Source organism: Meles meles, chromosome 2, assembly GCF_922984935.1.
Source record: "Meles meles chromosome 2, mMelMel3.1 paternal haplotype, whole genome shotgun sequence".
NCBI lineage: Eukaryota > Metazoa > Chordata > Mammalia > Carnivora > Mustelidae > Meles > Meles meles.
In genome coordinates this window covers 166,156,372-166,170,040 of record NC_060067.1, presented here as the reverse complement: position 1 = coordinate 166,170,040, position 13,669 = coordinate 166,156,372, and the positions used below count along the sequence as shown (strand labels likewise).

At 38.0% G+C, this 13,669-nt stretch overlaps 1 protein-coding gene across 2 annotated transcripts in view; it reads left to right on the top strand.

Moving 5' to 3' along the window:
* The first annotated feature begins 824 nt into the window (after positions 1 to 824).
* Positions 825 to 13,669, top strand: part of PIWIL2 (piwi like RNA-mediated gene silencing 2) — a 75,857-nt gene continuing 63,012 nt past the window's right edge. Inside the window, exons 1-9 of one of the 2 annotated variants that reach the window (XM_045986685.1) lie at positions 825 to 1,013; positions 2,878 to 2,965; positions 3,124 to 3,262; positions 3,979 to 4,185; positions 4,795 to 4,905; positions 7,464 to 7,581; positions 8,251 to 8,375; positions 9,192 to 9,272; positions 9,576 to 9,689. In XM_045986685.1, coding sequence (XP_045842641.1) covers positions 825 to 1,013; positions 2,878 to 2,965; positions 3,124 to 3,262; positions 3,979 to 4,185; positions 4,795 to 4,905; positions 7,464 to 7,581; positions 8,251 to 8,375; positions 9,192 to 9,272; positions 9,576 to 9,689 — 1,172 coding nt within the window. Of the gene's footprint in view, positions 1,014 to 2,876; positions 2,966 to 3,123; positions 3,263 to 3,978; positions 4,186 to 4,794; positions 4,906 to 7,463; positions 7,582 to 8,250; positions 8,376 to 9,191; positions 9,273 to 9,575; positions 9,690 to 13,669 lie in introns of those variants that run through there. The other variant, XM_045986691.1, reaches the window with a different exon arrangement.

Sequence of the window (13,669 nt, the reverse complement as noted above, 5' to 3'; positions counted from 1 at the left end):
TTATAATTGGCAGGTGTTACAGCGCCCCTCAGTGTGTACCAGTTGGGCAACTGATTCTTTGGGTGATGCTAGGAAGATATGAGCAAAGAGGCCAGGCTGATGGAAAAGGAGTTTAAGCAATTAAAGGAGAGAACTATGGTGTCCTTTACAAAGATGGCATGACTTTTTGTAGTTAATGTTAAGGCAGGTTTGCAAACGTTAAGAAGAGGTTTATTTGTGCGTTAAGGATTCTTTGGGGCTCACGAGTGGGTCAGGGCGGTGAAGGGTGCTCTTTAAAGAAGGACTCCTGAATTCTATAGGTTACAAAGTGGTTTTGAAGAGGCTTAGTGGATCTACATCCTAGAGACCTCAGTTCTGACAGAGTTTGAAAAAGGAGTTTTATAGAGAGGAATTGGATAAAGATTCAGAGATGGAACTACAGAGATCCAAGGGGAAGAGGAATAGTTTAATGTGAACTGGCTCATAAACCAAAATCATGTTCATATATAAAAAGCGTTTCCTTGCACAACAGGAAGTTAACTTACAGGACTGAGTTCTCTGAGAGGCTGTTTGGGTAGAAAACGTATGTAACTTTGAAGAGATCTTGGCTTTTAAGGGCTTGCTGATGGAGAGTGTTAGAATATTCCAGGCTAAATAGAACTTTTGAGGTGAATATGATATAGGAGGTTGGTTGTATTACTGGTCTGACCTAAAGAAACCTTTTAATGCTTTGTGAGTCTGTCTTGAAGGAAGAGGAAAACAGTTGGAAATCTTTAATCTTTATAAAATGCCGGCAGGTAATTGATCAGAACAGGATTGACGTCGGTATTCTCTGCAGCCTTTCAATGGATCCTGTCCGACCACCCTTCAGGGGCACTTCTGTGCACCCATCTCACTGTGTACGGATGCCAGGCTCTTGGCTGCAAGCTCCTAAACCTTTGGACTCAGCTCTGGGCAGGGCAGGACCTGCAGGCAGAGGCCATGTGTTTGGAAAGCCAGGGGAACCAAGCCCACGGAGTGGGCCAGCGCAAAGGGTAAGACCCTGTCTGGATGCACAGTAGCAGCATACAGCTTATCATCAGAGGAAATAACGGGCTTATAATAACTGTGCAGCCCTATATGAAAAAAATTGGGGGTTTTTTTTGGTTCATTTGTTGGTTGGTTTTTTTTTTTTTTTCTGGGCATATATTTCAAATTCTAGAGTTGTGAGTTTAGAAAAAGTGCCTCATAAAGAATGCTAGATAGACTTGGGTATGGACCTTAGTCCTCTAGCTTCTATAGATATAAATATATATACGTACATAAATGACAGATTTGAAGATACGGCTTTTAAGTGTTTAGATTTTTCCCTTGAGTTTGGTTCTATGGTATTAGCAGCCACTCCTGCTTCTGAGGTAATAATTATTAAGGAGTTTCCTCTTAGAGGGCTCTGCCCAGATCTTAAAGAAAAAGATCCTCAGCTTATGCTTCTAATGTGTGTACAACTGCATGTATGTACATTCTTAATCTTCTAATTCATAGTAATTTTAAGAATGGTATTTGTCTATAATTAAGAAATTTCAAAGAATAAAGAGTTAACAAATATAGGGAAAACCTGATAATGCAGTTATGACAGTTTTAAGTAGACAGTGTCAAATGTAATGTTCTGTAGGCAGAAGAAAAGATGACATGTTGTATTTTTTTCTTTGATGACTTGCTTGAGTCTATCCGTGGCAGCTCTAGTTGGTATAACACCAGTAAACTTTCAAGACTGCCACAGGAAAGCAGTAGCAAGTTTTGTTGCAGGTTGTTTTAAAAAACCCAGACCTTAGGTTCCTTTAAATGGTCTGTTTTTTGTTGTTGTTTTTTTTTTAAGATTTTTTATTTGTTTATTTGACAGAGATCACAAGTAGGCAGAGAGGCTGGCAGAGAGAAAGAGGGGGAAGCAGGCTCCCTGCTGAGCAGAGAGTCCGATGTGGGCCTTGATCCCAGGACTCTGAGATCATGACCTGAGCCGAAGGCAGAGGCTTTAACCCACTGAGCCACCCAGGCGCCCCAATGGTCTGTTTTTTTTTCTGAAAATTTATTAGCTAGTACATATGTTCCCTGTTACGTTGGATATATAGGAAACAAACTAGAAAAAAAGACTCTGTATATTAAATTATGGACTATACTTGTATTTATGCTTAAAAACCTATGATGACACAGTATTAAAAGTGTTTATTAAAACTACTTAAAGGGGGTCATCTGGGTGGCTTAGTGGGTTAAAACCTTTGCCTTCGGCTCAGGTCATGATCTCAGGGTCCTGGGATTGAGCCCCACATCGGGCTGTCTGCTCAGCAGGGAACCTGCTTCCCCCTCTCTCTCTGCCTGCCTCTCTGCCTACTTGTGATCTCTGTCTGTCAAATAAATAGATAAAATCTTTAAAAGAAAAAAAAAAAAAACTACTTAAAGGGGCACCTGGGTGGCTGGGTTGGTTAATCTCCAGCTCTTGGTTTCAGGTCAGATCATGATCTCAGGGTTGTGAGATCGAGCCCTGTGTTGGGTTCCATGCTGGGCGTGGAATCTGCTTGAGATTCTCTGTCTCTCTTTATCTGCCCTTCCAACCTCTAAAAAAACTACTTAAATAATTTTTATGAGGTATTTTTATCCTTTATTATAACATGTGTAACATTCAAAGATGATTTTTATTATTTGCCAAGACTTTAAGAAAACCATCAGTGTTTCTGGGTGTCTTGTTGTTAGAAGCATCTTTATTATGTCTTCTTAAACATTTGACTACGTGTGTTACAGAATGTGTGTCACTTGCAGTCATTGAAATAACACTGTTATTTCACCTTAGAAATGAAACACAATCCACATCTTAGAGTAACTGTTGAAATATATTTTCAAGTAACTCTACTTATTAACTTTCCATAGGAATCTGTAGGTTTGGTCTCTATGTTCCGAGGACTGGGCCTTGAGACAGTGTCCCGGGCCCCTCTGAAACGGGAAATACCTCCTTTAGGTATGTGGAAAACTAACTTGAAAAAGAAGTGTGGTAGTGTGTATGTATGATTGCTTTATTCTCAAAGACATACAATTTATCTTCCAAAAAAAAAAAAAATTGTACTTTATAACACCTTCATCTCACAGTGATAGTTGGGTTTTGGCCCTTCCATCCAGGTAGAGGCATTTTAGGTCGAGGTTTATCTACCAGTATGGTACGCAAGGACAAAGAAGAACCCCATCCCACTTTTCTGGATCCTTCTGTGTTGGCAGCTGGGGATAGCAAGATAGCAGAGGCCTACGTTGGCTGGAATAGGTGGGTAAAGTTGCTTTCAAGGGTAAGTGTCAGATTCAGATGCAATATCTCTATAAGCCCAAAGAGAAACTCTGAAAAGGGTTGTATTATCTTATAAACAGTGCAGGTTTTATATTAAAGAATGGATATTTTCGGGGCGCCTGAGTGGCTCAGTGGATTAAGCCGCTGCCTTCGGCTCAGGTCATGATCTCAGGGTCCTGGGATCGAGCCCTGCATCGGGCTCTCTGCTCCGCAGGGAGCCTGCTTCCTCCTCTCTCTCTCTGTCTGCCTCTCTGCCTATTTGTGATCTCTGTCTGTCAAATAAATAAATAAAATCTTTAAAAAAAAAAAAAAAAGAATGGATATTTTCCAAGAATAATCAGTAGTCACTGATCCAGTCAGTCACAGGAAAAGGGTAAAAAGCAGTCCTTTGCTGGGCAGTTTATAACTCCATTTGCCCTATTAAGTTAACATGGTTCTGGTGGTTCTTTAACCTGACTGATTCACTCTTCCATCTCAATTCTGCCCATGGGAATTGACTTTGAGAGTCAGTATTAATAGCAATTAGTGAATGAGCTGAATAGGCATATTTGGATCTGGAGAGAATCCCAAGGTTTGGGTCCCTTTTGCTGACTCCTTCAGGAAAAGAAGGTAAACTTGGAGGAATCATTTAGATGGGGTATAGATAGTAGCGTGGTTGAGAGAGTCTTGATTTGCTTCTCTTTTCAATATTTCAGAATGGTTGGAAGAGGGAATTCAGATACATCTTTCTTACCTTTGGGAAGAACAGCTGGTGGTATAGGCAGAGGAGTATACAAGGCTCCTGGTGCTCTCGGCCTGACTTCTCAGGATCCTACCCCGCTGTCATCACCACCACCTCTACCCCCATCCTCACCGCACTCTCTGGATCACTCTCTACTTGGAACTGTAGAACACAAGGAAAAGTAAGTTTGGAGCACCACCTTCTCTGCTTGATAATGATGAGGGAGGTGGCCTTCTCATAATATTGAAAATACTCTTTCTGTTGTGTCTAAAAGCCTTTGTGAGTGGTAGGTACTGCAAGGTTGTTTGTTTTTTGGGGGGGGGGGGGGTTGCCAGTGGGGAGAATAACAAAGAGGTAGGAGAATTCCTGATGAAGTGAAACAGGGTTGATGGTTTAGGTAGTATGTACCAGAGAGTAGACTCAAATGATTTTTCATTTCCTTCTCAATTCAGGCAAAGCCAGTTCTTTGTCACATCAAGGATTAGGAAATCATCTAGGAAAGATATTTCAACAGTTCATCTTTTTTGGTGGAACTAATTCTTGTGTTCTTAGTAGGCTGGCCTCAGTTATTCCATTGATATTACCAAGGCAAAGAGGGTGATCTTGCTTCTCTAGTTAGAGATTGCTACAAACTTAGCCTCTAGCCTTCAAAGCGTGTTTTTGTGTGACTTGTGTAAGGTATTACTTGTGTCAGTGTTTTTTTTTTCTCTTTTTTAATTTGTGGCATGAGTTGTTTGCATTTTTGTTTTTGATATATATATATATATATATACATGGTTTTATTTTCCAGAGAGCTTTTTGTGAAGCAAGGCTCAAAAGGAACACCACAACCTTTGGGATTGAACCTTATCAAAATACAGTGTCATAATGAAGCAGTTTATCAATATCATGTGACTTTCAGGTATGCACAACTTTTTTTCTATGTATTCACTTTGTAGAGAAAATTAATGAAATAATTTCCCTGGGATAACTGAGTATTTTTCTCTGTGATTCCTGATGAACGTCCCTCCACAAACTCAGATCCTTGTGATAAATTTAGTGTTAAATTATTCGTGTTTAGCTCTATTACCATTTCAGATTTTAACTTAGTAGGTGCCACTTTATACACCTGTAAGGCAGATTTGCTGTGAAGTTGGTGAAGCTTAAGGTCAGGGCCTTTTACTTGCATAGACCCCTTCCATAATACTTTAATATTTTAACTTATTTTATATGTGCAATTTTATATTCCTGTTCTTAAAGGGAAACTCCTCCCCGCCCCACTGGTATAAGACCCACACCCCACAAAACCTGGAACCTCCTTGCATAAGTCACATACCATACCACTGGCTCTCCAGTGACAGTCTAGGGTGAGATTTGAGGGTGAAAAAATCAGAGAGAATAACTTTAATCTTATAGCAATACCTTCAGTGTTTCTCTTACTTCTTAAAAATTAAGAATTCATGTCAGTTTGTGTTCTCTTTTCAAATCTTAGGAGGGAGCACTTGAGTGGCTCAGTTGCTATGCATCCAGTTCTTGATTTCGGCTCAGGTCTTGATTTCATGGTTGTGAATTCAAGTCCTGTGTTAAAATCTCAGGAGAGTCATTAGCTGGAGGATATTAGCTAGAGTTGTGAAAATGAATGAGTGTTTTGGAATATCTGTGGAGAGAAAATAGGAAGATGGAAGACTGATTTTTGAAGCACAGGTGCTAATTGGTGTAAGAGGAGTAAGTGGAGTGAAGGAGAAAAGAAAGGAACAGTTATGGGGAAATATCCTGAAGACAAATTATAAAGACAAAAGACAGCTCCTTTGAATGAAGAGGAGGTAGTTGATTTTGGCCTCAGAAAAAAAGTTACTGAATTTCTTCTGAAGAACACCCTTGCTGATTTTTTAGTAGCTTTGTTAGAGTTATGGAGAAAAAAGTAGACTAAAAGAACCAAGGAGAACACAGGCAATGGGAAATAGCCAGTGAATTGGCCACTTACCTAACAAGTATGTAAGAGAAATGAGAAATGGATTGATAATTAAAGAGAGTAACAAGATTGCTTTAAAGCTGAGCGCATGTGGTAGGTGAAGAGAAGGAGGTAAAAAAAAAAAGGCGGGGGGGGCGCCTGGGTGGCTCAGTGGATTAAGCCGCTGCCTTCGGCTCAGGTCATGATCTCAGGGTCCTGGGATCGAGCCCCGCATCGGGGTCTCTGCTCAGCAGGGAGCCTGCTTCCTCCTCTCTCTGCCTGCCTCTCTACCTACTTGTGATCTCTCTCTGTCAAATAAATAAATAAAATCTTAAAAAAAAAAAAAAAAAGGTGAAATTGAACCCCTGAGAGGGAAAGGTAGTGGAAATGGGCCTGCTCTGGAACATAAACAGATGAGCATTAATGAGAGGGAAGAACCCTTTTTCTGGAAATGGATTCATTAACAAATGTTAATGAAGCAGAAAGGAATGTGAGTCCTCACAGGTCTCTCCATTGACTAGACAGTGGAGAAGACATGGATTCTATAAATTTCAAGATCGTAGGTCTGGACCTTTGAAGCCATGATATAAAGAGCATGCCAGACCATTGAGAGGATACTGAGAAGATGTATTGTAGTGGACTGGTTATCCTATGGCTTCCTTGTATTATGTGAAGGAAGTCCAGAGAGACAATTTAAAATACTGTGTTTAAGGCATAGTGCCATTCATGTAGATGAATTTTTGGAGAAGCATTTTGAAATGTGATACTAACATATGAATGTTTACTTTTGGGGACAGCTGTATTGGATTACTGATAGATTTTTTTAATCTTTCATCATGTACTTGAACATACTTAACCCTTTTTAGCCTTAGATTTGTTTAAACTTTATAGTTGTTCAACAAGGTATATGTTTTGATCTGAAATGGGACAGCCATTGTACTAAGTAGGTACTGGAGCTTTTCAAAGCTGTAAGATTTGTGACAATGAATCAATAAAAAGTAGAAATTGCCACAAATGAAAAAAAGTTATTTTTAAAATGTATATTTCTGCAGCCTCTAGAGCAAGGATTGGCAGAGTATGGCTGGCCTACAGGACAAATCTGGCCCGTTGCCTGTTTTGTAATAAAACTTTACTGGAACATAATCAGGCCCACTGGTTTTCATATTGTCCATGATGCTTTCATGCATGTTGGCCATATTGAGTAGAGACTATATGGCCTGTAAAGACTAAAATATTTGCTATCAGGCCCTTTACTGAAAGTTTTCTGACCTCTTGTCCAAAGTCAGGAAGAAGGTACACTGGCATGTTAAGGCAGTTGTCTTTGGGTGGTGGGATTACAGGTTTCTTTCCTGTGAGCAGGTATTGGGTTGAAATTCCTTTCATAGTCAATATATTTGAATTTTAATATGACCACTAGATGGAGCAGTAGTTACAATTGACTGTTTCTCTACCAAACCTGTTACAGAGCAGTAGTAAAGATTGTTGGCCATTTAAGCAAATAGAAGTAAATCCTCTCTATTGTCTTCTAGCCCCAATGTGGAGTGCAAAAGCATGAGGTTTGGCATGTTGAAGGACCATCAAGCTGTCACCGGAAATGTTACTGCTTTTGATGGGTCCATTCTCTATCTGCCTATTAAACTTCAACAAGTAAGACCAAAAAGGAAATAGATTTTGGATTGAAACCTAAGAGAGTTCTGGCGCTTTGAGTGGTAGAAAATCATAGACATCCTGATGTTTGAGTTTTACTTAGCTATTCTTAGAGGAAAGACAGGCTTTTCCATAACAAAGAAATGTCAGACAAGGGATGCCTGAGTGACTCAGTGGGTTAAACCTCCAGGTCATGATCTTGGGGTCCTGGGATGGAGCTCTGCATCAGACTTTCTGCTCAGTGGGAAACTTGCTTCCCCCATCTCTCTCTGCCTGCCTCTCTGCCTACTTATGATCTCTCTGTCAAATAAATAAATAAAAGCTTGAAAAAAAAAAAAAGAAATGTCAGACTAAAAGACTTTCATCTGAATTCTTCAAGAAGTTTCTTCTCACATAAGAGGAGTGGTTGGAAGCCTTTGACCTCAGTGACAGAGAATGGCTTAAGATTTGAGATGGGAAGGCATCTATTGCTAGTCAGTCCTCTTACCAAAATCTTTTTTTAAATCCTAGTTGTTATGCTGTGATTTGGGCCAGTGTGGACAGGCAAAATAAGGGGCAAGTAGAAAATATATTTCAGACATTTTAGTATTTTCTAGAACATGGTTGAATTAGATTAGGGCTTGGTAGTTTTTGTCATTTTTTTTTAACTTGCATATATTTATTTGTTAGGTTCTTGAGCTTAAAAGTCAAAGGAAAACTGATGGCGCAGATATCAACATTAAGATTCAGTTGACAAAGATCCTGGAGCCCTGTTCTGACTTGTGCATTCCCTTCTACAATGTTGTTTTCCGTCGGTGAGGAAACAGCTTATTTTCTTTAATCTCAGTCTTATATTTGTAACAGTGCTTTTTTAGCAGCTTGGATGGTGTTATACCACACACATATAAAGATGAGTTTGGAAACATTTAATAAATAAATGGATGGTATTGAGGCTAACTTACTGAAAAGTTATGTCAAATGATTAGTTTGATTTGGGTACAGTTTCAGGTGGCTGGTTGGGTTCCTTTGGAATCTTTCATGAACTTTAAAAGCAGATGTTTATATTGCATAATTTCATGTTGTTACTGATGGGGCTACTTAATGTGGTAGTGTGCAAAAATTTTTGCTGGAAGAACTTTTTTCCACGTCTCTTGATTTTTGGATTCAGACAGCTTATAATTGTTTTTACTTTTTATAAGACCTAGATTTTCATAAAACTTATTCCTATACCACCTCTTTTTAAATGAAACACAGAGCTCAATTTCTGCTTAGTAAGGTGAACTGCCAGGAACAAGTATAGCTTCTTTACAAACAGAAATTGACTCTTGCATTCTTTTTAGTTAATGGTGAAAAATAATGTAAATTGAACCTGGGAAATTGACTCTGTTTTTGGTCACCCAGTATGTAGGACAAGCTGTTGTCAGTTGTATTTACCTCAAGATAAATGCTTTCATAATTTTTCTTTTTCTTTTTCTTTTGGCAACAGTATTCTCAGCCTAAAAGGTATATTGTGCAAAGGGCACCAACAATTCTGACACTTTAGGCTTCAAAAGGAAAATACAGTTCAGAGTAGTTGAGCTTGAATTTTTTTTATTCTTCTCTAGAAGACCCATTTTTGCTCTTCATTTCAGGGTAATGAAACTTTTAGATATGAAGCTTGTGGGGAGAAACTTTTATGACCCTACAAGTGCTATGGTACTACAGCAACACAGGTCAGTAGTGTTCTTTTCCTCATTTTTGAATGTTCTGGAAACAGTTTTTTCATTGTGATTACCATATGTAGTACAGAAATGTCAACAGTATTTTATGATTATAAATACAATCTATCAGTTAAATCTGTTCCATAGTTTAGTTTGTTACTAAGTTCACAAAGATGTCGATTTACTTTGTTTCATGGTGCTTTCTCACTATTACTGGGGAGGGGGGCGGTATTTGCTCAACCATTTCAAATGGGGGTGTGGAAGTATCTGTGGTTTTTTTAAGAACCTTGAGGTAAAGCTCCCTTGTCTCTTCAGGTTGCAGATCTGGCCAGGCTATGCAGCTAGCATCCGAAGGACAGATGGAGGTCTTTTTCTCCTAGCTGATGTCTCCCATAAGGTCATTCGGAATGATTCAGTACTGGATGTCATGTGAGTGAATGGTGGGATTTACTTTTAACAAGCTAACAATTTTCTGGAAAGTTCAGTAATAGCTGAATACAGATTGGCCTTTGTTCTATTTAGATTTTAAATTGTAGAACAGATTAAGAATACTAAATGTAGGGGCGCCTCGTTGGCTCAGTTGTTGAGTGTCTGCCTTCAACTCGCTCGCTCACTTGTGATTCCAGGGTCCTGGGATTAAATCCCACATCTGGTGCCCTGCTCATGGGGGAGCCTGCTTCTCCCTCTTCCTCTGCTGCTCTCCGTGCTTGTGCTCTGTCGCATAAAAAAAATGGGATCTAAAAATAAATAAATAAAAATAAAAAATACTTGGATTTATTTCTGAATATTCTATTTTGATCCATGGTTAAAATCAGTGTGATACTGTTAAAATAGTGGTTTAGTTATTATAATTTTATTAACTTTTAATACTTGTCAAGGAATCTGTTTTCAGAATTTTCATAGGAAATACCACCCATTTATTCTTGCATGTGATCCTTTGACTAATTTAATGAAAGTAAGGAAAAAAGTCAGTTGGCATTTTGTTTGGCATCAACTGGGGAGAATGTTCAGTGAATCTTCCTGTTCACAAGTATGGCATATTTTTCCATTTACTGAATTTTATTTTTATTAAAGTTTTACTTTCATTAAAGTTTCATTTACTTTCATTAAAATTGTCATATTTTATTACTACACAAAAGCTGTTTATAAGTGAATTATGTAGTATGTGTAGGATTGATTTTGTTACCTGCACAATAGCTTATTTTGGATATAAAAATTATCTTTGGGGCGCCTGGGTGGCTCAGTGGGTTAAAGCCTCTGCCTTCAGCTCAGGTCATGATCCCAGGGTCCTGGGATCAAGCCCTGCATCAGGCGCTCTGCTCAGCAGGAAGCCTACTTCCCTTCCTCTCTCTCTGCCTTCCTCTCTGCCTGCTTGTGATCTCTCTCTGCCAAATAAATAAATAAAATCTTTAAATAAAATTATCTTCATTTTCTAAGTATATAATTTTATATGTACTTACCACTAATTCAACAGTGTTTTGTGGATTTCAGAGTATAAGTTTGCAATTATTCCTAAGTATTTTGTTCTCTTTGATACATTTGCAAATGGATTTTTAAAATTTCATTTTTGGTTTGTTCCTTGCAAGTGTATAGAAAAACAACTGATTTTTTTTTAATATTAATTTTGTATCCTACAACCCCTGTGAAGTCATTTATTAGTTAAAACAGTTTATTGTGTTCAGTAGGAAGCCTGGTTCTTCCTCTGCTTGTGCTCCCCCCCTCTCTCTGTCTCATAAATAAATAAAAAATCTTAGGGGGAAAAAAAAAGATTTCCTGTCCTAAATTCTATGATCCTTCAATAGCATCCTTCTAAGGATCCACACAGAACCAAGTACTCCTTAAAACAGTTTGTTCATGGATTCTTTGGGATTTCTATATAGGAGATCATGTCATCGGCAAATAAAGATATTTTTATTTCTTCCTTTCCAATCTGGATCGCTTTTATTTCTTTTTCTTGCTGAGTTATCCTGCTAGGACCTCTAGTACAACGTTTGAATAGGAGTGGAGAAAGTGAGGGGGGGAAAAGCCCTGGCCCCGCCCCTCCTCAATGTAGTGTTTTTGGATATTCCCTTTGTTAATAAAGACAGTTCAACCAGGAAAAAAAAAAAAAAAAGTGGTGAGAGTGGGCATCCTTGTCCTCTTTTCCTGATATTAGGAAGAAAATATCCATCCAGTCTTTCACCAGCAAGTATATTTGCTGTGAGTTTTTTGTAGATGCCCTTTATCAGATAGAGGAAATTCCATTTTATTCCTAGTTTATTGAGTGTTCTTATCATGAAAGGGAATTGGGTTTTGATCATTTAAAAAAACCCAAAACATCCTTTTTAAATTGATTTTCAATATTAAATCAACCTTGCATTCCTGGGATAAATCCCACTTATTCATGATGTATAATTTTTTCTTTATGTTGCTGGTTTGGGTTTGCTTATATTTTGTTGAGGATTTTTTTCCCATATTCCTAAGCAGTATCTGTATTTTTCTTGTGTTACCTTTGTCTGGTAATACTGGTCTTATAGAAAGAGCTGGGAAGTATTTGCTTCCTCTTCTGTTTTTTGAGAGTGTTTATGAAGGATTGAAATCCATTTTCCTTTGAATGCTTGGTAGAAATTTGACAGAGAAGCCATCTGGGTTTTGGTTTTTCTTTGTGTGCAGTTTTTAAATTACTAATTCAGTGTCTGTATTGTTAGATATTTATTTAGATTTTCGATTTATTTTTGGGTCAATTTTGGTAATTTGTGTTTTTCTAAGAGTTTGTCCAGTTCATTTAGTTTATGTAGTTTGTTGGCATACTGCCATCAGTGTTCCCTTACAGTTCTTATTTCTTATTTCTGTGACCCCAGTTGTAATGTCCCCTCCTTCATCGGATTTTAGAAATCTGAGTCTCCTTTTTTTTTTTTAAAGATTTTATTTATTTATTGGACAGACAGAGATCACAAGTAGGCAGAGAGGCAGGTAGAGAGAGAGAAAAGGAAGCAGGCTCCCTGCTGAGCAGAGAGCCCGATGTGGGGCTCTATCCCAGGACCCCAGGATCATGACCTGAGTGGAAGGCAGAGGCTTTAACCCACTGAGCCACCCAGGCACCCCCTGAGTCTCCTTTTTTTTTTTTTTTTTTCCCATTTTATTTATTTTTTCAGAGTAACAGTATTCATTCTTTTTGCACCTGAGTCTCCTTTTTTAATAGGTGGTCTAGCTAAAGGTTTGTCAGTGTTGTTGACCTTTTCAAAAAGCCAGTGTTTTAGTTTTGTTGACTGTATTTTTCTGTTATCTATTTCATTAATTCCTACTCTTAATACTCATTATTTCCTTCCTTTTGCATACTTAAGATTTAGTTTGCTTTTCTCTTTCCAGTGTCTTAAGGTGGAAGGTAAGTTTATTTGGGGTATTTTTTTCTTTCTAATATAGGCTTTTACAGCTATAAATTTTCCTTCAGGTAATGTTGTAGCTGTATATTCTGGTATGTTGTGTTTTCATTTACATCTAACTTGGAGTATTTTCTAATTTACCTTGTGATTTCTTATTTGACCCCTTGATGATTTAAGGGAGCGTGTTCACTTTCTACATGTATGTGAGTTCCTGAATTTCTTCTGTTGTGATCAGAGAATTCACTTTGTATTATTTCTATTCTTTATATTCACTGAGCTTTTATGATCCAGCATATGAATTATACTGGAAAATGTACTGTGTACACTTTGGACATTGTGATTTTATTTTTACCTTTTGTTAAGGAAAGTGCCAGAATTAGGACTATGATATGTATGCCTTTATATTGGAAACAGAAATTTTCCCAGGGTGTTTGAGACCTTGGCAGAGGCAAACCTATGACAACAAGAAGGAGGAGCACTAAAGTTGTCTAAGGATGTGTTGTTTGTGAACCATATTTCAGGTTCCAAACACAGATAGGAAGGGCCATAAGATCAGTGACCCAACTATCATTGACCCTGGAATTTGAACTAAATAAACAACACAGTGATCTTGTTTCACAAATTGCCAAGACAAGAAGTGCCTTCTAATGTTTGACCACTTGCTTTTTTACAAATTGGTCTCTGATCAAATGAACCTCCAACCTGTGATGTCTTTGGTGTAGACTGGCTTAGTTTAGAGAATTATCTGGCTTATGCCTCCATTCATTCCCTATAGAACACTCTCTTGTACATTTAACAGAAAGAAGGAAATGCAGAGCAAAACAAAAACACGTGAAAGAAGATTTTAAGCATATAGACAAATAACAGCAAAAGCAAAGTAAGCAGATAAAGAGTCATCAAGTTAATGGCAAAAATAATTTTCAAATTATATTTCTTCAAAACAAAAAGCCTGAAGACCTCATACAAAGACGTGGGTCCAAACAATGACTTCCAACCGGAAAGCACATTAGATAAGCAGCTAAAGCCTAATGAAACTAGTCTGAGCTC